This window comes from Orbicella faveolata, unplaced genomic scaffold, assembly GCF_042242905.1.
Source record: "Orbicella faveolata isolate gen_17 unplaced genomic scaffold, um_ofav_v1 contig_24, whole genome shotgun sequence".
Lineage (NCBI taxonomy): Eukaryota > Metazoa > Cnidaria > Anthozoa > Scleractinia > Merulinidae > Orbicella > Orbicella faveolata.
In genome coordinates, this window is record NW_028301552.1 from 10,552,087 (window position 1) to 10,580,070 (window position 27,984).

A 27,984-nucleotide genomic window follows, 5' to 3' on the forward strand; every position below is an offset into this window, starting at 1 on the left:
CAGTGTGGACCGTATTACCAAAACAGTTCTTCAAAGTGCCTTACACGGTTCTTTGGAATTGTACGTTTTATTGTACCCCCTTGGGTACGTTGATATTAAAGACCAGCTTACGGAAGCTACAATGTCTGCATGTCTGCTTATACAAATGTATATTTTTATTCATGTTACTTTGTCTGCCTTTTGTCTGCCCTTTTGCCTGCCTTTTTCAAAATCTTTATCATTTTAAAAGTTGAAGTGTTGCATCAAAGTAGACTACTAGTAGTCCCTCTTCCGCTTAGTCCGTCGAGGGAGACCGTAAATAAACCGCGAGGAAAATTTGGCCGCGTGAAATCCTGGGGACGACACGCGCTTCTCGCCCCCCAGGAATTCGCGCGGCCATTTTTTCTCGCGGTTTTCTCACGCGTCACGCAGGATGGATTAAGCGAAAGAACGTAGTCTACATCAAAGCAAACCCTACTCGCATGAACCGAAGAAAGGACTTTTGGTTGATGTTTCCAATCGGGTCTGCACCCGAAAAAAGAGCGCGAGCAAGATAGATTCAGTTGTTGTTGTTGCTGCATTGTATTAGCCAAGCACTCTGTTGGCCTTGGATACAACGTAGTCTATGTGTGGGTTCCATGATAAGCGTTGATTAGTAATAATCCCTAATATTCGATTCGTTGTCATCTCATTGTCATTGTCATTGTCATCTCATTGTCATTCATTGAGATTGTGGTCACTTCGTCGCACAATTCATTGTCATCTCCCGCTGACCGATAGATTTGCAGTCTCGTGGTTAGGTGATAAGAGATGATGAACTCTGGGGAATGGGGACGAGAATAGAAAGACGATTTTGTTTTCCTCAATGCCTGAGTTTTGTCGTTAGTTTGAGTGCTATCTTGACTCTTTTTATAAGTGATTTCGTGTTTGTGATGTGTTTTTTTCAGCGGGGATGACTGCACAAATTACGCCGCGAAGTAGAAGTGACCATGGTGATGTCTGATGCTTTCAGCAATTTTCAATTTCCGAAACTTACTCACTAGCGACTCACTTGGAAACGTGTTAGATTATGTTCATAGGGCTACAAATTGCGATCCTTAGCAGCTTCAACATTGTAGCTAATGGGTCCTAATGAAATTTTATGGCCAAGCAGCTAAATCAACGCCGGTAGAAACGACGTTTGTTTGAGTCAACAAGCTTGTATGGTGTGCTACGTGGCAAACAATAAGCTTACTGTAGCTCTGGACCAGCACAAAGTGAGGATGGCCTCTTCAAGGTCGACAGTAAACTTTTGTTCCGGACACATGCAATTTAAGAAATTGCTGCTTTACCTATGTGTTGCTGCCTGGTTTGCTATTTTCTTTTTGTCAGGGAAATTGTTTTTGCGGAGGAGAGAGGAGTCATCGATACTACAGGTATCAAAGTTTACTTATTTTTATGTGTCCTCTTTGTACTTTCTCTAAGTTAAATTATGTGTACAAGGCTTGTTATACTTGCAGCAGCTTTATATACACTACACGCCTCTTCATAAATACGCTGTGTCTCTATGTCCGGCAGTCAAAATTATTTTTTAAAAATTTCAGTTAATAATGTCAAATCCTTGTTTATAGACCCTTTTCATAAATGGCTGCCAACTGTAAATTCTTTTGTAAGTATTAAAATTAGCCTGACTAACCTCGTTCTTGAGTCGATAATTCAAAAGAATTTTTACTCCCAAACAAGTTTAGTGAGGCTAATTTGAATACATACAAAAGAATTTTAAATTGGCAGCCATTTATGAAAAGGGTCTATATGGCTGAATACTTATTTTGGTGAGCCCGGCACCCGGTATATCGGGATTTATAACATAGACTATTGTAAAATAACCGACAGTCAAAACATTTGAATAGCACTCCAGTTAACCTAAAGAGCACTCCGGTTAGCCTAGAAAGCACTCTGGTTAGCCTAAAAAGCACTCCGGTTAGCCTAAAAAGCACTCCGGTTAGCCTGAATAGCACTCTGGTTAGCCTAAATAGCTCTCCACTTAGCCTGTTTACGGTTAGCTTTCAATAATGCTAAGGGTAACTCTATAAACACTTAAAAAATTCCAAATGTTGCCTGCTGGTTGAGGTGGCACAGTGGTCATCAGTATCGCTTGCCAGGCCGGCGACGTGGGTTCGATTCCTCTTGGGTCGCCTGTCATAACGTTCATTTTACGTCTCACTAATTCTCACTAAGTCTCATTGCCAGACATGGAGTATTTTAAGAAACCTGTCCGGCTGCCAGATGTGTAGCCACAGCGTCATAAATAACAGTTGACAAGACAGCTTTCTTTTACTCCCTGTATTAAATGCTTGACATACGACATATAACCTCTTAATTTAAGTTAAGTCCGGAAGCAAAAAATCGACAAAGCAGTTTAGAAAATAATGAAAAAAACATAAATAGGTCAGAAGTATTTCCACTCATATTTAATTGTAAGGCTTCAGCGAAGTGAGGAGGATACAACCCTGGTCATTTCCTATGATTATGGTGAAACCTGTATTAAGCGGACCCAATATTAAGCAGACATCCAGCGTGAGTTCCAAAATTTTCCTCCTACATTTACTGTAAAATAAACCTGCATTCAGCGGACACCTCTGTTAAGCAGACACCTCTATTAAGTGGACATGGACATCAATTTTAAGCCATTTTGTTGCACAAAACCTGCAATAAGCGGACACTTCGAGGGCTTTCTACTTCTAAAAGCTCAGCTCAGACTCCTTTAACGTTGTTCATCGATATTGTTTCAAAGCTAAGTAGATTATTCCAGATTGATGCATTGACTGACTGAACATTGTGCTATGAGCAGTCTTTGATCGTACACTGTGTTACACTGAGTTACAAAAGGGTTAATAGTTAACTATTATTGCACAATATGTTAGAGCCTGCTTAGGGCGAACACGCTGCATTAAGCATACACTAGTGAGGGTCCCAAGGGTGTCCGCTCAGTACAGGTTTTCACTGGACAAAATGGCGCTAACAGTTTTACCACGTACAAGTTTGGCGCACAATGATACTGTGGGAGGTTGGTTTTATTCTTCATTTTATTCCCATCCGGATTGTAGCTACGATGAATATTCTAGAGTAATGAAGTGAGGAAGTTAGTTAGTAAAAGCTTTATCAAAGGTTAACATTTACATGGACAGTGTATAGAAGAAAAGCATTCATGAATTTCTGGGCTAGATTGTAGAATGCTGGGCCACTCATTTGCATCTCACTGAATTTGAATGGTTCCTTTTGTTTCCACAGTCAAACCTCCCATAAGCGACTACCCAAAATGTCAAGCCTGGGTGGTCGCTTATGGGAGGTGGTCGTTTACGGAAAGCTCAGACCATAATGGGTCAAGATTTTTCTTCATTAGAATATGGTAACTGCCAAGGCTTAACCCATGCGCCAATGCCAATGCAGTCAACTTCGAGAAAAAAATCTGATTCTTCCCATTAAGAAATTTCCATTTCTTGTACTAGCCAGGAATACAATAATGTTACAACACCTTATTATCCATTATTCACTCCATTATCTGTCAAGTGATCACTTACAGCAGGTTAAAAGCAAAGGAAAATTTCAAACTTTTAGAGAGATGTGTTAATAAGTGGCCTGTTATTGTAAATCGCTCCAATTTTTGCATCTATCCTAATTAAGGTAAAAAAGCTAATTACAATAATAAAAACAAGATACAACACTTACTACATCCAATATTTAGAATTCAAAAGTTGCAAAAATCACTACATTATCATCTAAACTGTTAACAAAAATGAGTCTGTAGCAATTTACCTGTAGATAAAGTTATCCACCCTTTGAACAACTGGCTCCTGATCTTTTCGCTTCCCATACCCTTTACGGGTAGTGTCCTTTTTCTGTCACAAAAGGTAACCCCATGTTGCATTTTTTTTCTTTTTTCTCCTAATTCCCTGTACCTGGGGAATAAGGCTTCCTGTCCTGACTTCTCCCACCTCCCATAGCATTCTAGCCCTTTATACTCATAGACTCAACCTTCACCAGTCCCCCTTGGGAAAATGTTCGGAAAATGAAAGAAAAAGATGGCAACTGATGGTCAAGCAGGTTCAGTCACATGGTGACTGACACTCAGTTTACATATCCACCAAGTCAATAAAATTATCGACCAGTAGTCAATAATCATGTCAGCCAATACTCAGCCGACTGATATCTTAAGTACACAAGGTCCAAACTTTCAAGGAAATTCAAATTACAGATAAGTACCGTAAGAGATGTAATTTTGTAGGGCTGATGACAATGACTTTCAGACTAGTGCATTAGTTTTCTTTGCACCCTGGTACCATCTGGGAGGAGAAGTAAATATAGCATCTTATAATCCATCAAATATTTTTGCTCATGCCCGATTGGTCTAAACACATCATGTGACTGAATATTTCCCAGCTAAAACTGGAGAATATCTCAATTTTCAAAACTGCTCGCATTGCAAAAAAGATTTGAATAATAATAATAAACGCAATAGTCTCCATTTGGGGCGAAAATATGCTCGGATATTTGTCCTTGGACAATATCTGTTCCTCAAAGCTCACAGTTTTCCTTGAGCAACTGTTCGCTTCTCAGAACAGATAATGTCCGCTGACAAATATCTGAGCATATTTCCACTCCAAATAGAGGCCATTGTTTATATAATTATGACTCAATGCTCAGAACTTACTCTTCAAGTTATTTAGTGCTGGGCAGGCCTGGTAACTAACTACAGGGAAAGGTTCATGAAGACAAACTTTTTTAACCAGCCGGCTAAGTAAGCTCAGAAATGTATGTTGTTTTAATAATTGCTTTTGTTTTTATTTTAGTTGGAAGCACTAAGTTCCTTCCAAGAACAAATTGATAATTTAAGGTATTAAAGTAATATGAATGAAAAGTTCTATTTTAAGCAACTTAATCTTATAAATAAGTTTGATATTGAAGGTCTAGAGAATTCCCCGTATCTTGACATGTTAAGTTTACTATTCTGTAGCTTCTTTTAATATCTCCTGGATTCTGCAAGAACCTTGTGGATTCAGACATCAAACCTGAACATTGTGTCTTGAGCGCCTGTATTGCATGTGTGTGACGATTAAGAAAACAACTGTTACTGTCAGACCTTAATAAAACAGTGGTCTTAAAGAAGTCTAGTTCTCCCAACAATAATAATAGAAAACACCCTGAAAGAAAGCATACACTAAGAGTTGTATTTCTATTTACCAAAGAATTAGATTATGAGCTTGAGATTTCTTAGAAATCAAGAGCAAATATGCTAATCGTTTTAGTATAAATCTACTAGTCATTCAAAACTTTATCTAAATCCTCTTCACAGACACTTCGAAAACGCAAAGAAACAGCGGCCAGTTTGTTGACAAGTGCACACTGCTGGGCTGCTCACTATCTACAACAGAATAGATAGTGAGTAGCATAGCCAATCAGTGAACAGCAACTGTGATAGAACATTAACTAGTAGATTTATAGTAAAACTCGATAGAAACGCAGAACTAGCACAAGCTGTTGACGTAGCGATGGTGCGTACAAATATAATTAAATTTTGCATTTTGATGATCAAAGTAGAGAAGTTGTTTTCTTTTTGTTCGTCACATTGTTTTTGAATAGAAGTAGAAAACGTGTTATTCTGGCAAATGCTTTTTCATTAACACTAACGCGGTCCAAACAAAACACTGCATGCTTGAATTCAAGTCTGTTCTAATTAATATTCGAATCGGTCATGTCAGTTACGTAGTTGTCATTCAGCAGTCGCAGAGTTCAGACTAAAAAACAGTATGTTTAGTCGCTGCGTTTTCATTTCGAGTTTTGTAATAGTTGTAGCATTTAGTATCATTGACATATTCTCTGTGTTTCTATAGAGTTACAGACACTGTAGAAACACTCGTGAAAGATTAGGAGAACTTGAAAAAACTGTGGATACATGCGCCTGTTGGCTCATGTTCCCACAGCATTTCTGGTGTTCCCAAACTTCCTCTCATGTTTCTATTGAACAATTAGATTATGAGCTCTAGATTTCTATCACATGATAGTTGATGAGGGTGCAGCCCAAGTCAACTGTCATGCATAGAAATCGAGAGTGAACAATATATTGTTTTAGGATAAATCTACTAGTCATTCAAAACTTTATCTAAATCCTCACAGGTACCTCAAAAACATAAAAAGCGGCCATCATTTTGTTAACAAGTGCACACTGCTACGCTGCTCACTATTTATCACAGGATAGTTACTAAGTAGTGTAGCCAATCAGAGAACAACATTTGTGATAGAACACTAGCAGATTTATACTTAAACTTGATAGAAACACAGCACATAACTCTAACCAGCTTTCTATTTTGTCTTTAGTTCCAAAGTGAATGAAGACAAGAATTCTGCAAATGATGTGGTAAGGACTCTCCATGAAACCATCAACTTGACTTTTTCAAGTTTAGATCAAAAGGTTGATGGCTTAGCAAAGGAATTTTCAGAACGACGTCACAGGGCCATGGAAGCTCTGCATGCTTTAAATGGAGGAATGGTCCCCACTGTTGGAGAGGAAACAATAGAAGATGTAGTGACATGGAGTGCACTTCAAGAGAATGAAACAAAGGATGAAACACCTGTAATGCCAAGTGTGCCACCAAGGTACTAGATAAGAGATTGAGTGATTTTATCTTCAAACCCTTAACAAATAAATGCATGCTTGCTGCATTGGTTACATTACATTGGCACCACTGTCAAATAAATTCTTTGCAAAATCATACACAACACTCTGCAGTATCAGGAATGGAAATTTCTACATGTACTTGCCCTTGATCTCATGTCACATTCCATATTGCATATGACCTTTTTTCTTTTCCTCTCTCTTGAGTATTTCCTTCTTGTGATAAACTTAATAGGCTTCTTAGGAAAAGAGGTTAATTACTTGGAGTTGTTCTTAAAACTAAGAATCAGTCTCTAAAAACTATTTTTCAAAATCTGTTTTCAATTGATATTAAGTTCCTCATGAAGATCCTCAAGGGTTATTGAAGATCAGTGAATGATTTTCACCAGGAACAGGCTAGTAATTCTCTGTACACATTGCATGCCTACAATGAGAGGAAATGGTGATTTTTAAATGTGGTTTAATTACAGATCAGTTACCTTTTTTATCTAAATAGAAAAAATGAGGTGAAGTCAAGAGCTAATGGAATGTGCATTGATTCAATGGAACAACCAATAGGCAAGGACGTGGAGTTATATGAATGCCATGGCGAAGGTGGAAATCAGGTGAACTGTACATTCCTTTCACAGACATTTTTTTTTACAATAGAAAATGTTTGTTATTTGACTAATTCAGCTGAAAAAAGTTCCAAGGTGTATTCAATGTCTCCGGCATCTCTTCAATAGGCTTGGGGCTTCAGGGATTCAAATTTGTCTGGTGGTCTAATCGAAAACAAAGTCATCAGCATGTGCTTATGGGCCGTTAATGCTTCAGAGGGAAGTCTGGTCAGAACAGCAACTTGCAATGACAGTGACAGCCAACAGGTGAGAAGTGTCCACTGTAAGTTCTAATCTGAACTCTTTTGCTAGGAGCACGACTTATGTAATGTAGCTGTGCTCCCTCTGAAACTTCTCCTTCTCTTGCACCCAAGGTGTATTGTTCACAAAAACTCCGTACCCTTCCCATGGATAGTTTTTTTGTTTCAACCACTCATCCACCCCTTTTGAAATTCCAGGGCTAGCTTAGCTTTAAATGTGCTTTCCGTTAAATATGTTGGTTTATGAAGGCCCTCCTCTTCAGCTGAATTTTCAATGACCTTACTTTGGAATGGGGACTATGGATGTTTCCTGAAACATACAATTCAGTAATGTTGGGGTGGCGGGTCTGAAGCACGGGTCATGGGTCACAGGTTGTTATTGTTTTTACCAATACTGAAACAGCCTTAATGCTTTACTAATACTAACCTTAAGCTTAAACATTGTCTTAGTGTAGTATGTAGGCCTAAGGTTAGCATTAGGAAGGGGTTAGGGTTGTTCCAGTATTGGTAAAACAATGACCCGTGACCTGCGTTTTAGACTCGCTGATATTGGTGGAGTGATTTCCAAGTCAGTCTTAACATTATGAACACAATTGGCCACACAATAGGCCATTCTGTGAAATATAACCAACTGCGAGATCAAGGTGGAGTTTAGCAGTTGAGCAAGTAGTCAGCATGATAACATGATAATTTACGTTTTAAAAAAAGCAGAGTATTTTTTGTCACAACAAAGTTAACACCACAAAGGTGTGATCACTAATCAAAGAACTGTAGAATGGGAGGGTGAAAAAATTGAGAAAGTACCAACACTTGCCTGCAGCTTATGTCTTTTCACTGATCTTTCTCATCCTCTCAAATGTCTGTTGAGAACACTGGGAGGGTTTGCCATCTTTTGTTTTATCTAAAGCCTGGTGTTCACTAGCAATGACAGCATAAGTGCAAGCACAAGATTGTATAGTTCTATAGTTAGCTAACTCTATGCAAACGTTAAGAAACTGAAGTGCAAGCAAAAGGATCAAGATGTTATTAACATGGAATAAAACACTGACATGTTGTATGTAACTGTCTCTAATTTTAGAAATGGAAACAAGTTGATGGCGTTGTGATGTTGGATGATGGTCAAAGTGAGAGTAAATGCCTTGATTTTGGCGCTGTTACCAGGAAACTTATCATTAGACTTTGTGACAGCTCAGAGAAATCTCAGTTTTGGACGTTTTAACATCAAAACCTAAAGGAAGCTGTATTTCTTTGTTTGGCGTGTTAAGACCGGTTTCGAAAGGCTAGGAGTATGTCAACAATCTCGTCTCCAGAGCCCCCGCGGTTTTGGGCGTCGGTGATCGAACTCCCTTAGCACGCTAGCTCTAGGCAAACCTCAGAGAATCCTGGTTTCTGATGCGCATGCGTCCAAATAAAAAACGGTATCTGAACATTCGTAGAGAAAGAGCAACCGCTGTGACTAATGCTTGCTCGCCTTCCGATCTCGCCCAGAGATCTTGGTGCTGAACGAAAGACTAGTGACGTCTGGGAACAAGATTGGTCTAAGACCTTTAACCCACAGTTTTGGCCAGCGAAGTTACTAAACAGCACTATGTATCTTCGTGGCACCGTCAAGCTGACTTAAAAATGCTTCCTCGTTCCCAGTCTCATGTTTTTGGTGTCGACGTTCGAAACTTGCTTCCAAATGCCCAGATGTTTTCGAAAGTTTGTTGTAACTTAATTAAACTTACTTAAGACAAAAGGGAAATTGTAAACAAGAATTCATCAACAAAGAAATAATAAAGATTCAGAAACTCGACTCGTGCACAGCTGCTCTTTTCTGTCCCTTTTCCCGAAATAAAGAGTTTTTTTAGGAAGGGATGTACAAGGTGCTGAATAGAACTCTTCTACACGCGCACCAGACAATGAAAAAGTAACCATTTATTGTTACAATCGAGCATAGCGCATAGATGAGAGAGGAAGTTTCAATGCTCTACGATTACCGACCTCTCACTTGGGATAAATTTGTTTAGAGTGGTTTTCAACTAAATGTAAAACCAAAACCAGATTAACCGCTCTAGCCAATCACAAAGGACGCAGATAATCCAATGAACCAATCATCATCATCATCATTATCATTATTATTATTATTATCATTATTATTATTATTACTATTATTATTATAATACACATGAAAAAATTACTCGATTCTGATTGGCTAAGAGCAGTGCAGTTCAAGTGTAACGCCAGTGCAAATTACACATCGAAATTCTGGATTATGATTGACTGAAAGACAATAGGAACTTTTCTAAGAAAATAATATCACGTAAAATGATGACGAAAATTTTGTGCTGAAACTTTGAAAAAAGTTTTCTCAAATGAGAAAAAATGGTTTCAAGAAAGATCTTCCGGCACTTCCTCCGCGCGAGTTTTTTCATGTTTATATTATTAATAAGTAATCATACGGTTTTCCTCGTTCAATTTGGAGTTAATTTGCACTTGTGAGTTTTTCAAAAAGCTGAAATTACACTCACCGAAGCGGCTCGTGCAATTTCAGCTTTTTGAAAACTCACTCGTGCAAATTAATTCCAAATTGAACTCGAAACCGTATGATTACCTATACTTATTATTATTATTATTATTATTATTATTATTATTATTATTATTATTATTATTATTATAAATCTACTAGCGTATTACGAATGCCGTTCTCTTGTTGGCTACACTACTCACTATCTATTCTCTTGTAGATAGCGAGTAGCCTAGCAGTGTGAGGTTGTTACCAAAATGGCGGCCGTTTCTTTTCGTTTTCGAAGTGTCGATAAATAATGGTAATAGGACTGAGTGGAGTCCAATTCGGTCTGTAATCATACGAGTGATTAACAAAATCGGACGACCGCGAAGCGGGAGTCTGATTTGTTAATCACGAGTATGATTACAGACTGAATTGGACGACACGATGTCCTGTTACCAATTAATCAAAACTATGACAAAATTCGAGAAACAAACAAACCATCGATTGAGCGCTGAACGATTAAACGTCGTTATGAATGCTGAAAAACACAGCAGTTTACTCAACAAAGTGCACCGCAAGAGCGCGCGCAAAATGACGCGTGCTGTCCAATTACAAGCATGACGCGTACACTGTCCAATTAATGCTCAAATCGGGCTGCTGATAGCCAATCACGTTCGAGAATTTTGTCAGAGTTTTGATTAAGTCTTAAATGAAGTTTTTTAACGACTAGCAGATTTAGACTAGGACTAGTAGATTTATCATTTCTATGCGTATTGGAAATGTCGACCTCATAATGTAACAGTTGTTAAATAGAAACACGAGAGGAAGTTCGATAGAACGAATAATATTAAAATACATAAATATTAATAATTAGTCAATCATCATCTATCCTTTTCGAAGTTATATGTTTGTCTTAGAGGTAAGCACCCTGTTCTTTTTATATGGGAGCCACTCCCCCCCCCCCCCCCTCCCCCTTCCCCCGAGTCTAGACATAGATTTGGGACTAAATGCTATTTTTTAAAAGGATTTTTACGTCTGAAGTAAGGTAACCGTAGAAAGTAATGGCAGGTTATAAAGTAATACCCAGTAGCAGGTAACTGACTCTCCAGGTCGTGGATTTGACTTAAGCATGTCTTACGCACGGCCCGTACTCTTTAGTTTGAGCTAAAGTATGTGCCTACCTAGATGGCCCACAGTTATTTAGCTGATTTGGCCTGTGACGTGAGTTAGAGGTACTGTTGTATTTTCAGTCTGAAATAGAGAACGCTTTTCAACGAGGCTGTTAAAATTAAATAATACGAATGCCAGCCCCGAACAGGTCTGGATAGGATCACAGGGGTGGAAAACAGGGCAACTGTTCTGAGAACCACAGGGATACACTCCTACCCAAAAAATCGGAATAATTTCCTCTCCTTTTCCACTTTCCCCTTAGCCCCACGTCACCTCCCCAGTTTTTCAGGAAAAACACCTTACCCTAGCTTGCAAAAAGTAATTACTCGTATCGTTTCCCATTTCAATTCCCTTTCATTCTGACTTATGCTAGGACCCAGATCCTTGCTAAGTGATATGAATGCAACGCGCCTGCCTGCGCTTGCAGAGCCTTGCGAATGATTTGTAACTATGGCGATCGAAGCTAGAAGGTTGTGAAGAAAGACGAATCTGCTGCAATAACACCCCTGATAGCTTTGCATACTCTCCATCAGACAAACAGCTATGCTTTTAGGAACGCTGCAAATAACTGGCGAGGAGCTGAGGGAAGCAGAAGTGAAAGGAATTTGCGAATGCTTGAATGACAACAGCATTCGAATTCTGTCCTTGCGTGGTTGTCGCGTTCACGACGATGACTTCAAGAGGTTGATGGAAGGTTTGAAAGAATGTGAATCGTTGGCTCAGCTCAATTTAAACCTGGGAGTCTGTAATGGCAAGCACAGAATCAAATGGCTTTCTGAAGCTTTGGTGGCCAATAAAGGTCTTAATTCGTTGTTGTAAGTATTCACTTCCATTTGTTTTATCACGCTTACTTAAACTTACATACCTTGCATCCGCTTCAATCGAAGTCAATTTTCTAAGTACAGTATATATAACTTTGATTGTCTTATTTGTAATACGTTCTAAGTGTTTCTGTATTTGTGGTAATTAAATAAAGCTAATCAGAAACAAGAGAAATCAAAGCCCAATTTTTGGCAAAACTATGAAATATGGCCCATAAGTTTCAATTTCCACTGTAGTCTGTTTGAAAGGTATGAATCCGGAATGTAAGTGGCTGCTTAAACTTGAACCGTGTTCCTTTTTTTTGTTGTTGTATGCATCAAAAAATATGTAGCAGCAAGTTCCCAACCACTATTAATAATTTCGATTTGATCACCACTTCCATGCTGTTTTAATTTGAAAATTTTCCGGTAAATAATACTGTTTGAAACATTTATTTTGTTTTAGCTTGCACGGTACATCGCTTGGAGATGAAGGTTTGGAATGTCTGATGCCTGCACTTCAAGCTCATCCAAGACTTCAGTCTCTGGACTTTGGTGACTGCCAACTTGGGGATGATGGAATCAGACAAATCTGCACCCTTCTTCCTTCAAGTGAAGGAAGAAAGGGTCTTATAGAGCTTACACTGTCGGCAAACCAGGATGTGTCCCCACAAGGATGGACTCAACTTGCCATTGCTATTGCCGCAAATTCACAGCTTCAAAGTCTCTACCTTGACTACAACAACATTGGTGATTATGGGGCTGGAGTGCTTTCTGTTGCCATGGCAGCAAACTCAACGCTTGAGAGAGTTGATTTGGAAGGGTGTGGAGTGGGTGAGAAGGGAGGGGAAGTGTTTTTCGCTGTCATTGCTAATTACCCCACTAAAATGCAAGAACTGGTGTTGTTTGAGAATAACATCAGTGCAGAGCTTATTGGTCAAATCAATGACTGTTTGAACCAAAAGTCACGAGACTCAGCTGAGGAACAAGAGAGTTTTGAGAAGTCACAGGAAGAGGATAACAGCAATGAAGTGGCTTGCTAACCAGCTCTTCTGGGGTCCTTTAAACAATGGGGACTCGTGAGATGACCATGATCATAGCAGTATGGTTAACCCAGATATCAACTGGAAACATTCCACCATTAGTTGCATTGTATTTAGGGACTGAAATGACTCAGTCTTATCTTTTGTGGACAAATTCAGTTACTGTAATTATACGAATGGGGCAGCCTGCATAGGAAGCATTCCCAAATGGCTGAAGAATTTCTCACCAGCTGGTCATGCCAAATATAAGGCAAGAGCATAAAATCTATGGAGCAGGGGGTGTTCAGAGAGAAAAGATTTGCTACACAGGCTGAGAATGGGAAAAATATAGCACAAACCAGTGTTTGCTTGTGAAAACACTTCACACTATTTTATGCTCTCTTTTTCCGGTTCTAATTTTGTACTACATGGTGAAGCCTGATATGAGCTGTCAAGAAGTACTTTCTGTGGTAGTTTCTGTTTATTTTAACATCTTTGGTAGGAAGTGAATGAGCAAATTATTTCCAAGATAAAAAATAAGATATTGATAACTATTTTTATTGCTTATAGTCACACCACAACACAAAAGTGTAATTCATATTGATGAAATGCTCTGAACTTCACTCTACCTTTTATTACAACTTAGGTCTTCTACTTTACTGTGCCTTTGAATAACTCATAAACCCTGAAGTTCAATACTAACTAAAATTTACATTTTTGGCTGCTGTCAATCATAATTACGACATCCAATAACCCTTGAAAAAATGAAACAAACAAAATGAAATGAAATCTACCAATGAATCACAACCCACAGATATGACCTTTCTAACATGTTGAAGTAAGCCTCTGTTTCTTGAGAGGTGCACTGAGATCACTGATGGCAGCAAAACAGGAAACCATTACCTGAGCATAATTTGTGTTATTGAAAGGCACAGTAAGAGTATCACTGCCCTAAATACTGTAACGCAGTCAAATACTGTAACTTGTATTACTAACGGTACTGTAAAATCAGGTTATTTTGTACCTAGGCATCATTTTTTTAAATATTCTGATCTAAATTTTTTACTCTCTGAACTCTAAATACTTTAACGATGATGAATGTGTAGAGAAATTACGATGATTAATTAAAAGCACTTTTGTTAGACATGTGTATAGTCTAATTGTAGATGTATTTGAAATATGTCCAACTGCAGGGTAAGCAGCGTGTTGGACTCACTTTGGTGCATGTCCTGTAGAACATGAAAAACCATGTTGGGTTACAGTAGAGCTCAGGTGGGTGGTTCGGCATCTGCCTCCAACACAGGAGGTTGCGGGTTTGGATCTGGGCTACTCCACCAACCAGGCATTTTAAAATAATGAGTAACAACATGCCTGTTATGCATAAAAAACTTTGTGTCAGCTCAGATGATTGGGTACTTCTAAGCAGTCACCTTCTGTTTAGGTCCCAAGGGTGCCTGCTGACAAGAGATCCAACTGTGCCATTTTTCAGGCATCTCTCTCTTGACGTTCTTATATTAAGTCTTCTACACTTGAAAGATGTCTAAAATTTAACCCCAAAGAAACGAAATACTGGTGACAAAGCTTCTCAAAAAATCACATATCAGTGATGGGTCATACCTTGGTTCTGTCAGTTTGTACATGAGGAACAACTAACTACACAGATATCTGTAAGTTTACATCATCTGAATTTTCCTGTCAAATCTTAGAAATTCTTCAACAAAGAAAGAACTAAGCACAAAACAAGAGAGGTATTTCTCCACCTCAAGTATAAGAATTATAACCCACTGCATGTGGTGGCCCATTTCTAAATTAAAGTCTTTATTACCAACAATATTTTTACTGTCAGGTTTGTGCTTAGGAGTTAAGACCAGGGAATTCTAATTTTCTTGGAGTCATAAATTCTTTAACAACTTCATCTGTGACTAGTTTTCTTCTTTCTTGGTGTTCTGCAACTAATGGCTGTAGAACTGAAGTGAGTTCTTTCTTGATTTCCCCTGAAAGCATCTTACCACTGGAATAGTCCTGACAAGAAAGAGAAGAAAGTAATGTTACCATCATGCATAAGCCAAGAACAAATTCAGGGATTTCACTAAGACTGCCACCAACAGGAAAAAGTTATCTTATGTTTACTCCAATAAATTCACCTGGTAACTTTCTTCATATTAACAACATCTGGACTGAAAAATTAACTGCACCAGCTTTGCAGCTTTGGCCATCTGCTTAAAACCTAATCTACTGTAAGGTACATGTTAAGGTACCATGTAACTTTAAAGACCCAGTTTTGGCCAGGAGGCAGTCTGCAAACTGTGAGCATAATGAGCAATAGAACTCTCGCAATCCTGTTAACCAAAACAAAAACAGACATGCGAAAAGCATGATGGTCAATACTGGGTCTTTAAGTATGGTCTGCACCATCGTGAAAGTGGCCTATGCGTACCACTAAAGATTACAGCAGGTCCCATAGGATAAAGCAACTAGGGTAATGACAGGCTAGTAGCAAATCACAGTTTATCCCTCTGTCAGCAGTTGATAGCAGTTTATAATACATGTGTTGGACAGGTATGACCTAAAAATGCGTGTGTGCCATTGATATCATCAGCTACAGAATTTTGTTTGGTTGTGCCAACAGTTGACCAGTACCCCACAGTTCACCTGTCCAGTACCCATTCAGGTGATGTATTTCTGGGTGCAATAGGCACTGTTAGAGTCAAACATCTTACCCAAGAATACAACATGATAATGCCAGTTATACAAAGAAAAAAGCTGCGACTCAAACAAGCTGCTGCTTACATAAGACACAAACTTACTAATAAATGGTACATTTTAACCCATTCACGTCTCTAGAGCACAAGGCAAAAGCAAGGCATTAGTGAGAAATAAGCTGTGAACCATTTAAACAAGCACTTGGTACCTTACATAAGCTGCACTTGTAAAAAAATTAATAGTCCAGTTTGCATCTTGAGTAAGCCGCCACTTGTGTAAACCACCTCTTTTTTACTTCATATAAATGGCTCTATTGATACCAGGGGAGTTATACCAGGGGCCCAAAACCAGATCACTTGACCAGGAGTCCAACATGTTAACCATTAGGCCATACATGAAAGTAATCAGGCCTGCAATTACTTTGGTTTTGTTTCAATGGTTTTTCTACCGTTTGAGATTGGCTGAACAGTGTAATTTGTAAGTAACTGGTTTGGTTTAGGTTTTACAACACTCAATTGAAAAAAAGAAACTCTCTATTCTATACCAAAACCATTGTAGCAGGAAATATAGATACAGCACTCTGACTTATCTCAAAGAACCAACCTCTTTTATTTGAGCTAGTTTTTCATCATCCTCCAAGAAGAAGGTAAGATACTGGTAAGCAATATCCACTGTCACATCTCCGCCATATTTCCTGTGATCTTCTACAGTATCGCGACCACCAGAAAAGGCATACTTATTCACCTGTAAAACAATTTCATATATAATAATCGTTCTTTGATCTCTTCAGGACTATGTAAGAAATCAACAACTTGGCAGCTACTCGCTTTGTCTGCCCAAAGGTTCAAATTATGTTTACTTAATAACACATCAAAAGAGTAAATAAGTTATTGAATGATACTATCCAATACCTTCTTTTTAATCTGAGCCTGGGAATCAGTGAGGAAGATTGAAGAGGTTGGGTCACTTGAGCTCATTTTTGTTTTTGCACCTTGCAGAGCAGGAAAGAATGTGGAAAATATCAGAGATGGCTTTGGACAACCAAGTCGTGGAGCCACATCTCGCGTCATTCTGAAGTACGGATCCTACGAACGCAAAAAGAACAATCATTATGATAAGTGCTATTGGCTCAGGAAAAGTATTCCACTTACTAAAACCCTGAATATGGAGTTAAATTAAAAAAAACACAAACATTAATAATGCCATGATCAAGTACTAGTCAAACAGTAACTGCTACTCCACTGAATAGAATGTTAGTCTATAGAGACAACCCCCTTCCCCTCCCCCAGGCTGTTTGTCAGGTGGCCTCAACAAATAGGACATTTCTGAATTGCCTTTAGCCTCTGTGTCAAAATGAATCTTCATGCGAAACCATTCATATGAAAATGAGTTCCCTCCAGGTTCATTTTCATGTAAATCAAACTTATTTTCATTAGAAGGGTTTTGTACAAAGACTCGTTTTGAAACAGAGGCAGAAGGTAACTGGTGGCCCATATTCCTGGGTGGAGTAAGGCAAGGGGAGAATATTCAGAACACAACAAAAATAATAATTCCAGCCAGCGTAAATCCAGATCTCCCTCAACTGCAACATAAAGTAGCATACTACAGCCACTGACTGAAGGCTGTTAATTACATGCCCAAGAAATTGCCAGTGGATGGATGGAGAGGGACACTGTGACAGGAACACGGCTTGTCTTTAGTAAGAAGAACACAATTTGACATGGCCAGGAATAAGACAACTAAACCTCTGGGTCAGGGTGACAATGCAACTCTCTCAACTAAGATTCTCACCTGATCTATTGCACAAGGGATAAGACACGGCACATCTTTTCTGCTGCCAAACGTGTGAGGAAACGAATGACTAAAAGATGGGGCAGCTTGGATGGCAGGAAAAGCTATTTTACCTGAAACACATAATAATTTAGTGTCAGACTTACAGAAATTCATTTTTGACAAATTATTTACCAGTAAGTTAGACTACTCAAGGCCGACTGAATATTTGAATTACAAAAATCATCAAAGTGAGCCAAAAAGGGGTTTTAAAAAAAATAATGTACAACAGTACAGCAAAGGAAAATAAAATGTTAACAGATCACGCTCAACTTGGTTCACTGTGCCTCATCAAATATTCAACACTTTCATCATGCACATTCATGATGTATGCTGACCCTCTTACAACATGCAAACTTTGATCTTCTTGGAAAAGGAATTACAAGAACACAACAAACAGCAGCACTGCATACCTATACAGTCACTCTCGCCAAATCCAAAGATGGCTTTTACTTGGTTGTATGTCACACATCTCTGTATCTTGATGATGTTCTTATAAAATTCTGAGCTGCTCCTTAAAGTTGATAAAGAAAAAAATGCAAATCTGTTTTTCAGAACTAACTTATAAATAACCTAAATCCATATTGCATACCTGAAAAATATTTTTTATACATATTTGATACAGACCTCATCATCGTTTGGATTTCTCCTAAAGTGAAGAAACATCCTTACTAAATATAAAACAATTCCATGATGCATAGTTATTATCAGAAAATATCCACACCCACCCCAAGTAACTGGTTATCAAAAATTCTGAGGGGAGAGGGGGTTTCAAAATGTTTTGAGAAAAGTATGTAGTAAACCTGGAGTGTTTTCCAAAGGGGTTGGAGGATTCAAACCTCAAACCAGATCAACCTTTCAAGGTCAGAGGCATATATATCTAGATTTTCTGGAACAACTAAGTAACACGCTTGTCAAGGAGCAGTACTTTGAAAGCAGATGATTAATTAAAATTATTTCCTCTGGTAAAGTCTGCTAATTTTCCTCTTACCCTATGTAATCAATATCAGAGAAGATAAAAGTCTTCTTTACATCAAAGCCACAAGCGACAATATCTTTTGCATTTTCATAAGCCAGCCTGTGTGCTTCTTCACATTCCAAATCCTTTAGGAAAAACTTTTCATCATCTGTCAGCTGGATCACCAAGGGTACATTGAAGGCATCCTGTAGATATCTAAATTGGAAGGAATAAATCTCTCCACTAGTTATAAACATGAGGACAAGATTCCCAAGGCCTTCTAGATTAAGATGTCTCATAATTTATGTAATTGTTCGCATACAAAAGCATATTATTTTGTTGCCAGGAAACAACACTTAGGATACATCTTAACTTGGGAGAGCTGCATGAATCTGGCCCCTAAAGTTCAGAAAGTCAGCAGGATAGACAGAGGAAAGTGATTATAATATTAAGGGTCAGTGTAACATCAAGATGTCAATTCATGAACTAATGGTTAGTCCAGGACATGGTCTTGTGACAACTATCAAAGTTGATCAACTCAGCTCAGTTTAAGGATACCCATCGTAAACAACAATAACTATAAGGACTGGGACTGTAAGAACAAAAGAAAGTGTATTCTTGACGCACAGCAAACTTTTCCAAGTGCACAAGAGAATTAAGAAGGCCAAGGACCCCCCCCCCCCCCCCCCACCTAAGGAATAAGACTTCAACCTATAGATGGTGACACACTTTGTCTTGTAACCAATACCTTAAATTTTTCAAAACCTTGGAAAAGACCTTATCTGACACATCATGCATCTAAAAAGACATCCAAATTCCATGCAAGAATTTGAGACAAACATTACAAAGCTCCAAAATACCAAACCTGTGGTACCTATTGTTAAACATAATTTGGGTATCTTTCATTTCATGTTCAATTATAATTAATTATCATCACAGTTAAGTTACTACAGTTCAAAAAGACTTGGAGTTTCGACTGTTTCTAAAATTAACATGAGCAAAGAATTTTTTTATTACTTTAAAATAAGGGAACATTCACAAAAAGTTTTTTTTTCCTTCAAAATAAACGATGTGACTTGATAATCAATAACAGTTACTAATGGGAGAACAATCAAGTAGCTTACTTTGTGAAGATGAAAGGAATCAGATGTCCCATGTGCATTGCTTCTGAGGATGGACCTCGTCCAGTATACAAATAAAATGGCTTTCCCTTTTCGTACATATCCAGAACATAGTCAAGATCCCTTAGAAACATTCAATATAAAGAATATTTATTTAATATATTGAAAGTAAGTGCTGCCAATAGACAGACTCAGCTAACGTATTTATATCTTTATTGCCAATCAATTCAGATCATGTGACGATTTACCACAACTGCTACTAATCTTGCAATCTGATTGGCTAATTTGCCATTGTCAGTAAGGGTCCAGACAACGCTGCTCACATCATTGTGTCATACAATGCCTTTTTCAGCTCGCGTTGTGAAAAAAAAAACATCTTCTTTGACATTAATATTGTGGAAAAAAACAAATCGAATGTAGTTTAGCGTTGTCTATACTCTTATCGGCAATGATATGCGTCATCACAGTGCTTAAAATTTGTTGTGGTGCACCTCGTGAGTCCACAACATTTTGACCACTGTGATAACGCATATTGTTGTTGGTAAGAGTACAGACAACGCTAAACCACATTCAATTTGTTAATTTGCACATACTCCCATAAAATCAGTTGCCTCAGACAAATTGCACAGTTGTAACCTTCCAGTGAATCATCACATGGTTTGACTTGGGACGTAACAAGGATGTTAAACACATAAGCTGAATCTGTCTATTCCAAGACTTTCTAATGTCAAACATTCATTTTTATTTAGATAGATACCGAGAATTTGGTGATAAACAAGATCATAATACATGTATCCCTCATGCGATCATTTTCTTTCTTCTCATTACCAATCGTCTACACAAGGTGTTAAATTAGTACAGAGAAATTATATGTTGATAAGCTAACACATAATTCTCTAAGATCAATAAGTAGTCAATGATTTTTAAGGAGTAACTCCCATAAAAGACTCACCAGTTTCCATTTTTTTAATTGTTTAACTGTTTTTTATTGTTGGTTCCAAAACTTACAGAAACCTCTCGCAACCACTGGAAATGAAAATTCACCTGTGAGAGAAGAACACACCCCTTCTTAGCAAATGGTGAGGTGGTTTCCCTGTCAATTTTTGAATCCTTTCTTTGTGTCGGTCTTCCAACTTTGAACAACCAAACTGTCCTGTGGATCATATGTAGTACCAAAAACAATTAACCAAGTATCAAATGGTTGCTACAATTTTCTCTAACTTCGTCTTATAACTTGAAAACATATGGCGTTAGATCATTCTCCATGGCAGCACCAATACTATGGAATGCTCTACCATTTGAAATAAGAAATAGTTCGTCTGTGTCCGTCTTTAAAACTAGACTCAAATAGTTTCTTTTCAAAAAAGCCTTCTTGCAATTTATTTTAAACTAATGTTTTTAATTTTCAGATTATTTTTTTAGATTTTCGCTGATAATTATTGTAAAGCACCTTTGAACATTATGATACTGGTGCTATAGAAATCTATTATTTATTATTTAACAAGGAAGGAGTAGACTCTTTATGTCTGTGCCAGTGTTATACCTTCTTGCTTCTCCCCCTGCTCTGGCAGCGAAGTCAATTATTCACTGTTGAAGTTTCTTTGCCTTAAATTACAATATAAAAAAGGAGTCTACAAGTGGTTCATCAGGCCAAAACTTATCATTGGTCTTTGTAGGATGAGGTGACTACCAACAGTAGTTACAGTTGTTAACCAGATGCATGGCCCATCTGACCGTCCATCTGTTCAACTGACTGATCTGACATTGGTAAATGGTTATTCTGCCAGATCTGGTATAAATTCTCCTTACTAACCCATGCCATTTTTAATTCTTATAGAACAAATGAGAAAAATCTGATCATAAACGTAAGTCTTAATTATAGCACTTGAAGCTATTTTTCATCATTTTATGGGTGAAAGGGTTCGGGAATGGTGCGGGGTGACACTTTTATTTTTCAGACTGGGTCAAAATTACCCCTTACCCGTCCCTCTCCCCTTGCTGCATTACATGTACCTCGTGTATGCTTTAATAAGCTTACCTATTGATTAAAGATCGACGTCTACTGCACCGGTGAAATTGTTTTCTTAAATTAAGGACCTTACCTTGGGCATTTAATAGCATTATCAGCGACAAGACAATAAACAGAAACGGAAGCGAGCACTTACTGATCAACTTGTCGTAATCGATTCCCTTGTTGTCCGCTGCAACTACTTTTTCCATTGTCACGATTTGTTCGGCTTCTCCATTAGCCACGTTCTCCTTATTACCTTCATCACTAGAGGCCGCCATGCTCAAAACGTTTGTCCTGACACTTCTGAAAATTTTAGGAAATAGAATAACTTTTCCTCTCCTTTGGAGAATTGGAAAAACCATGCACTACCGGCATCCAGGTAAATAAATTTCGAGGAAAATTTCTTCTTGCATCAGAAAGCTTGAGCCCACGATCATTGTGGCGCGTAAAATTTCCGTGTATGTGAACTTGAATTGTCTTACATCTCACTTTGTTTGTTGAACTAGGATGTAGGGCTTTAAGCCCCGCCAAACGATCGCAACATTTCAACCCAACATGTCGCAACATTGTTGGGCGCAATATGTTGCGTGCGTTTGGCCACCCTGTTGCGATGTGTTGCGACATGTTGCGACATGTTGGGTGTTGTTGGCTTAAATTTGAAATTGGTCAAATTTTTCATGCAACGTTTGTAGATGTTGCATGATGTTGTAGTCGTTTGGCCAGGTTCGTGTAACATCGCACTAGTTCGATTTTCAATACCCAACATGTCGCAACACGTCGCGACAGGGTGGCCAAACGCGTGCAACATGTTGCGCCCAACAATGTTGCGATATGTTGTGCTGAAATGTTGGGATCGTTTGGTCGGAGCTTGCAAATGCTGGGCCAATAATGTTGCGACATTTTGTGTTGATATGTTGCGATTGTTTGGCCGGGGCTTTAATCATTGACAGGTCTGCTAGTTTGACTTCATTATCTACACCTACTTTCAGAACCGGCCACTAAAATCCATACTCCTTTTCCGGACTCAAATGTTTGTTGTAAGTTAGTTTTGGAGTGGAGGGGTCAATATTTCATTTTGTCAGAATAAAAGCGTGGTACAGTTATGAAAAATTTCCTTAAAAGCCATAGCCATGTTAGGCTCGATTTCCAGCCGTTTTGGGAGTGAGGTTTCTCCCAACGAACCATTCGCCCAAAATGGCAAAACTCACAATCCACATGCCAGGCAATACTCCAGATGCAATGCTTCGAGACAGCACATATATGGCTAAAAAGCTAAGATAGGAATGTAACAAGGGGTGGGGGATCGGGGGGGCGGGTTCTTTACCTTGCCAGACAGTAATATAAATGTGAAGTATATGTGAAATAATTCATATTTGAACTCCGGTTGTAGATGAGTGAATAATGATCATCGCAGTAAATTTCCAATTTAAGGAATTGGAAAGAAGCCTGAAAAAATCAGGGCTTCAATGGGATTCGAACCCGCGACCTCCGCGATACTGGTGCGATGCTCTACCAACTGAGCTATGAAGCCACACATTGGGAGCGAGGTCAATTGAGTTCATATCTTCCCGTGAGGAGTGAAATGATGTGAAGTATATATGAAGTAATTCATATTTGAACTGCGGTTGTAGATGAGTGAAGAATGATCATCGCAGGAAATTTCCAATTTAAGGAATTGGAAAGAAGAAGCCTGCAAAAATCAGGGCTTCAATGGGATTCGAACCCGTGACCTCCGCGATACCGGAGCATTGCTCCGGTATCGCGGAGGTCACGGGTTCGAATCCCATTGAAGCCCTGATTTTTGCAGGCTTCTTCTTTCCAATTCCTTAAATTGGAAATTTCCTGCGATGATCATTCTTCACTCAGTAATATAAATGTTAACCGATGAATGCCCTGAAAAACTTGTCGCAAATAGGAACACCACTTCAACTGCCGAATGGTCAAGTTCTTAATTAGAGGAGTCTAAGGGGACCTAAGGGAATGCTGGTCTTTAGGAGGACAAGTACAAACAACCACTACTAGGTCAAAATGAAGTCTGTGTCAGGGTAAATGGTTTCCCAATATCACACACAAAACAAAATTGAACTGAATCACACATTTATTTCATGCAAAATGTAACAGTCCCTCCTTGAGGGTAGCCATTTAACTAGTATGCATCGTTTTTTTTTTTCTTTTTTTTTTAATCTTAAATTTCAGTCCCTTGTAAAACAGTGTGGCTATCAGATCTAAAACCACAACTGAGAATGTTAGCAGCATTTCTGTTGTGACAGTTTGATTATGCCTCTTACTTGAGAGAAATCAAGGAACATTTCTCTGTAATTACAATTTTATTAGCTCAATAAGTTTGTGTTTTTGTTTGTAGCATTTTGAGTAATTAAACAGGCACGAAGAACATACAGTATGTACTGCACTATTAAAAACAACTAAAATAATGTTACCATAACTTTAATTTCGGAACCTCTAAATAAAAGAACCACCACTGAAATATTTTTAGTTCTATTTCCCTAAGTGAAAACCAAAATATTATCCTTTCAGCACTACAAAAGGTCAACATGCAGATCTATAACAGCAAAAGAAACATACCAGTATGTAGTTTGAAAAACCTAAATTATAAGCTTCAAACGGAGTCATGTATGATCTATGAGCATCAATCAGTTTTGATGTTATTTCTGTTTCGTTATTTTAGGGGGTCCTAAATTTCCAACCCTGTAAAAACCACCATGTGACCTTATTCCCTCCTGAACACCTCAAGGGAAACACTCTACATGATTTCTTGTCTAGCTTTATAAAGAATCTCTGAGTCTCATTGCTATTTACATATTGTGTATGGATCTTATAGACTAAGAAATCTGTAGGCTTGTATAGAAGTTCTACAGTTTTACATCCGGGTATGTTGAAAATAATCTCTGAGTTATTGCATTCAATTGGACATCCTTGACATATCATCTCAGTGCTACTTAACAATTGAACTTCACCATCTCACATATCTGTAGGAAGACACCAACAATAATAGTGTAAGGTTTACAAAATACAGAGAATAATCAACTACTGTACTAGTAGCAAAATAACATCCTGTTCACAAAAGTTATATGTTGGCAACCACACAAAAACACTTGTGCTTGTGTTCTGTGTTTTTATTAGTAGAAGGTCATAGCGCAAGACCTGCCTTCAAGTGTTTTTCTTATATATTAAATGTGCAAGTATGCAGCTTGAAAACAAGTAAGAAGGATCTATAGTTGTTTGCCTGCTTTTTAACAGTCAATGAACTACTTATGTTTGTAATAGAGATTAACCTTGAGTAAAATCATCTTGCAAGTTACATATTCTTCACCTGAAAGATTTGAAATAAAGGGCTTCTTTAGTAATCACCTGAGGTGAAGTGGCAACATCTAGTGGTGATTCGCCCTCATAGTTGGTCATTCTCGGGTCAGCACCTGCAGCCAGTAGCAGAGCTACTATAGATTCCATGCCACGCCCAGCAGCAATATGCAGTGGTGTGATTTCGTCAAGTGTCATAGCATCTGCATCTGCATTGCATTCATACAGAAGGCAGTTCACCATGGACAGGTTGTCTGCTTCAACTGCATGGTGGAGTGCAGAGCGTCCACTCTTTCCATCCTGCAAAATGAGATCATAAATTACTCAGTTTGATTTCAGCTCAAAGCACGATAATTTATATATATTCATCCCTCTGCATTTCAACTCCTGCCCAAGATAAACCCTTGCAAAGGCTGTCATACTAAACCAGACTAATGGGCCAGTTTCATTATATTAAAACTCCAGCATGGCACTGAGTTTTAAGGGAACAAAAACAAAAGAACTGCATCCAGGGATGAATAAGAGAAGTAGTGGATGCCCCAAACAACTATACAGGGCTAGAAATGCCGATAATTATCAGTTAACAAATGCATTTCAAAAGACTCTGCAAGTTGTTGTGACCCAACCTTGTTCCAGTTCTATTGTTCATAAATAAAGTGGAATGAGGAAAAAGGTCTAACGAAACAGAAAGAAATAAGGCATACCTGCATATTAACATTAGCTCCAAGAGACACAAGATAACTGACGATCTGAACACTATGCATAAACACTGCGCTGTGAAGTGCAGTAAATCCTGCAAAAAATATCAGTGAGAGTTAACTAAAGTCCATCATACGAAATTATGCTGATCAAGTGAAAACTGGCGCACTAACATAAATTAACACACAAAGTTAAGTGCTTAGAAATAATCAATTTCATAATTTTGCTTCAATTTAGTACATCCTCTAACAGTCTTGTGACCAAAATATAAATTCCCTTTGGTGTATGTCACAATTTCTCCGAATTTAGTCTTAAATCAAGAAAAACATCAGGAAGTTTGTATCTTCCTTATTCTCATCACTTGTCTCATTGGCATTGCATTGACATTTGTAAGGAGACAATAAATATCAATCATTCACGAAATTCGAAAGGATCAGCAGAAGGGGAAAAAGTCTCAAAACGAAACTGCTTTCAAGCATATTTCCCTTTCCTATATGTGGGGAAACCCCCGCTTAAACAATTGATCCAAACAAACGGAAACAACTACTGCTTCCACAGCACATTTTTCCTTAATCGCGAGGGAAACCCCCGTAAGTTTGGAGTCATCAATCGAAACTACATGTACCTGCACGGCGTGGGCGAAAAAAATCAACATTTTTCCTGAATGATCAAAAAAGGAAAACCGTTTCAACTCTGAATAATAAAATGCTACATATTTGGACTTACCATTGTAGTCTCGCTCATGCAGCATATTGTAAACTCTCTCTTTCATATCTTCATTCCATCGTTTATCATTTAATGGCCTTACAATTTCCTTCACACAATCCAGATCTCCTTGCTCGCAAGCTAAATGCAAGGCTGTTCTGCCATGGCGGTCCGGAATGTCCGGAGAAGCCCCGGCCTCCAATAACCTTCGGATCGCGGCGGGTTGGCGCGTGATGGTCGCCAGGTGAAGCGGTGTCTAAAGAAAGAGAAAACAGGAAACCTTATTCGGTTGAAAAATAACGACAATTTGTTGAGAGAAACACAAAGTAATGCTTTAATCGCCTCTTTCGCGTTCGTCTTTGAGATCACTTACAATCCGATGTGCCAAACTAATGCGAAAGTATGCCAAACATTTGTTTGCATTTTATAGTTTAAGCTTACCTGTTTCAGATAGTTGTACATGTCGAGACATTCTCTGCAAGGTGCGACAGAAATGATTGCATCTGTTTCCATGGGTTTCATGTTTACAATCGACAAATGAAGAGCCCTGTTTTACGGGAAAATAGACAGCATGAGAAATCGGCCTCAGCATGTTTAAAAACGTCAACAAGCATTGCAGATATTTGGCATCCAGCATTTCTTGGAAAGAAAACATCTTGGGAAACAGTTTCATAAATCGATCATGATTTCTGAAAGTTTACATAGAAAGTATGAGAGTTCTGTCCCTGATTACACAAAAATAGCCAGGAGAAGGTTTCAAGACTTTTCCATTATAAAAAATAATATTTGGAACTCGAGTGCCGTGCGGTGTGAAACTTGTCCGTTGTTAACATGGCGCGCGGGAGTACCATTTTAAAAGTTTTGAACATACGAAAGCTTTAAAACGTGTTGTTAGGAGTTATCTTCTCGTTTTTATGGGAAACAAGGAAACACTAAACCATGAAAGAAATTTTACTTTCACTGGGAAAACTAAGAAATGGGAAAACCATAATTTTGTTTCCTCCAAAGGCAAAGGTCATCAGACGTGGCCATCGTCAGCACGTATAAAATTTTAGTTTGGGAAAAATCTATCAAAGCTCATTTCGCTTGAAAACTTACGTATCTCCATCGTCGTCTTGTACAAACAACAGCCTTCTAGCATGTTCTTGAGCAAATAAATATCTCACATCATTACTCCGGGCATAATTAAGAAAAAGTTCTTCAGTCCGTGAAAGTACTTGATCGTTTGCTTCGAGGGAAGGATGTCTTGTGTTCGTGTCGGGATCGGAGATGGTTAGATTTTGCGTCCTCTCCTCAACGCTCCGTATTTCGTTGTCATTACATTCCATGCTTTGAGAACGAAGCTCTTCGTCGTCTCCAAACCCAGAGTCACACTGTATGCTGGCGGTGACTGCCTTTCCTCCTCCCTGGACGAAAGAGGAGAGCTTTTGTTGTGCAAGCCCGCTCCGCATCGCTCCTCGCGGAATCAGCTTTCGCGGTCCAACAGTTGAATCCATTTCTCTAGACGATAAAATCTTATGGATAAAACCTTACGCAACTCAAAAGTAACACAGACTTCACTAACGAGCAAAAATAATGCAAATCGTTTCGTAAAACTTCCTCCGTCAAACGGTAGCGTAAAATGCTTGGAAACGCCAAAAGATGGCGGATAGGGGCGTTTATACAACTC

General features: G+C 38.5%; 5 protein-coding genes across 7 annotated transcripts in view; 2 read left to right on the top strand and 3 right to left on the bottom strand.

The window, feature by feature from the left end:
- The window catches only part of LOC110061010 (polycystin family receptor for egg jelly-like), a 353,714-nt gene that overhangs the window by 238,108 nt on the left and 87,622 nt on the right, over positions 1–27,984 (bottom strand). The window contains exon 7 of the mRNA XM_089291705.1: positions 4,562–4,567. Within this exon, the coding sequence (XP_089147831.1) occupies positions 4,562–4,567 (6 nt within the window). The remainder of the gene's footprint in view (positions 1–4,561; positions 4,568–27,984) is intronic.
- Positions 800–9,282, top strand: LOC110043208 (uncharacterized). Its single transcript, XM_020748646.2, has 6 exons — positions 800–1,394; positions 4,809–4,852; positions 6,334–6,612; positions 7,128–7,236; positions 7,357–7,494; positions 8,566–9,282. The coding sequence occupies exons 1-6, from the start codon at positions 1,182–1,184 to the stop codon at positions 8,704–8,706; spliced, it is 924 nt and encodes a 307-aa protein (XP_020604305.2). The 5' UTR covers positions 800–1,181; the 3' UTR covers positions 8,707–9,282.
- Positions 11,554–14,114, top strand: LOC149110369 (leucine-rich repeat-containing protein 73-like). Its single transcript, XM_089291692.1, has 2 exons — positions 11,554–11,963; positions 12,415–14,114. The coding sequence occupies exons 1-2, from the start codon at positions 11,692–11,694 to the stop codon at positions 12,989–12,991; spliced, it is 849 nt and encodes a 282-aa protein (XP_089147818.1). The 5' UTR covers positions 11,554–11,691; the 3' UTR covers positions 12,992–14,114.
- Positions 13,508–22,045, bottom strand: LOC110043201 (tryptophan--tRNA ligase, cytoplasmic-like). Of its 2 annotated transcripts, XM_020748640.2 has the most exons (10): positions 22,005–22,045; positions 21,748–21,896; positions 20,627–20,735; positions 19,586–19,705; positions 18,495–18,677; positions 17,917–18,017; positions 17,465–17,577; positions 16,585–16,758; positions 16,277–16,417; positions 13,508–14,992 (listed from the first exon to the last, which is right to left on the bottom strand). In XM_020748640.2, the coding sequence occupies exons 1-10, from the start codon at positions 22,028–22,030 to the stop codon at positions 14,825–14,827; spliced, it is 1,284 nt and encodes a 427-aa protein (XP_020604299.2). In that variant the 5' UTR covers positions 22,031–22,045; the 3' UTR covers positions 13,508–14,824. The 2 variants fall into 2 exon arrangements, with proteins under 2 accessions (XP_020604299.2, XP_020604298.2); XM_020748639.2 differs by lacking the exon at positions 22,005–22,045 and having other exon boundaries at positions 21,748–21,970.
- On the bottom strand, positions 23,674–27,976 carry LOC110043164 (nuclear factor NF-kappa-B p105 subunit-like). Of its 2 annotated transcripts, none has more exons than XM_020748595.2 (6): positions 27,414–27,976; positions 26,757–26,862; positions 26,337–26,571; positions 25,616–25,704; positions 24,925–25,211; positions 23,674–24,580 (listed from the first exon to the last, which is right to left on the bottom strand). In XM_020748595.2, the coding sequence occupies exons 1-6, from the start codon at positions 27,809–27,811 to the stop codon at positions 24,565–24,567; spliced, it is 1,131 nt and encodes a 376-aa protein (XP_020604254.2). In that variant the 5' UTR covers positions 27,812–27,976; the 3' UTR covers positions 23,674–24,564. The 2 variants fall into 2 exon arrangements, with proteins under 2 accessions (XP_020604254.2, XP_020604255.2); XM_020748596.2 differs by having other exon boundaries at positions 24,963–25,211; positions 27,414–27,975.

Excerpts from the sequence above, each read along its gene's own strand:
- LOC110043208 (XM_020748646.2), top strand. The coding sequence starts at position 1,182 with ATGGTGTGCTACGTGGCAAACAATAAGCTTACTGTAGCTCTGGACCAG. Across the intron at positions 1,395-4,808 it reads AGGAGTCATCGATACTACAG|TTGGAAGCACTAAGTTCCTT; the intron begins GTATCAAAGTTT and ends TTTTTATTTTAG. Across the intron at positions 7,237-7,356 it reads ATGGCGAAGGTGGAAATCAG|GCTTGGGGCTTCAGGGATTC; the intron begins GTGAACTGTACA and ends TCTCTTCAATAG.
- LOC149110369 (XM_089291692.1), top strand. The coding sequence starts at position 11,692 with ATGCTTTTAGGAACGCTGCAAATAACTGGCGAGGAGCTGAGGGAAGCA. Across the intron at positions 11,964-12,414 it reads AAAGGTCTTAATTCGTTGTT|CTTGCACGGTACATCGCTTG; the intron begins GTAAGTATTCAC and ends ATTTTGTTTTAG.
- LOC110043201 (XM_020748639.2), bottom strand. The coding sequence starts at position 21,955 with ATGGTTTTTCCAATTCTCCAAAGGAGAGGAAAAGTTATTCTATTTCCT. Across the intron at positions 16,418-16,584 it reads AGGCTCAGATTAAAAAGAAG|GTGAATAAGTATGCCTTTTC; the intron begins GTATTGGATAGT and ends ATTGTTTTACAG. Across the intron at positions 14,993-16,276 it reads AACTAGCTCAAATAAAAGAG|GACTATTCCAGTGGTAAGAT; the intron begins GTTGGTTCTTTG and ends CTTTCTTGTCAG.
- LOC110043164 (XM_020748595.2), bottom strand. The coding sequence starts at position 27,811 with ATGGATTCAACTGTTGGACCGCGAAAGCTGATTCCGCGAGGAGCGATG. Across the intron at positions 26,572-26,756 it reads TGTACAACTATCTGAAACAG|ACACCGCTTCACCTGGCGAC; the intron begins GTAAGCTTAAAC and ends CTCTTTCTTTAG. Across the intron at positions 25,705-26,336 it reads GCATGAGCGAGACTACAATG|GATTTACTGCACTTCACAGC; the intron begins GTAAGTCCAAAT and ends TATTTTTTGCAG.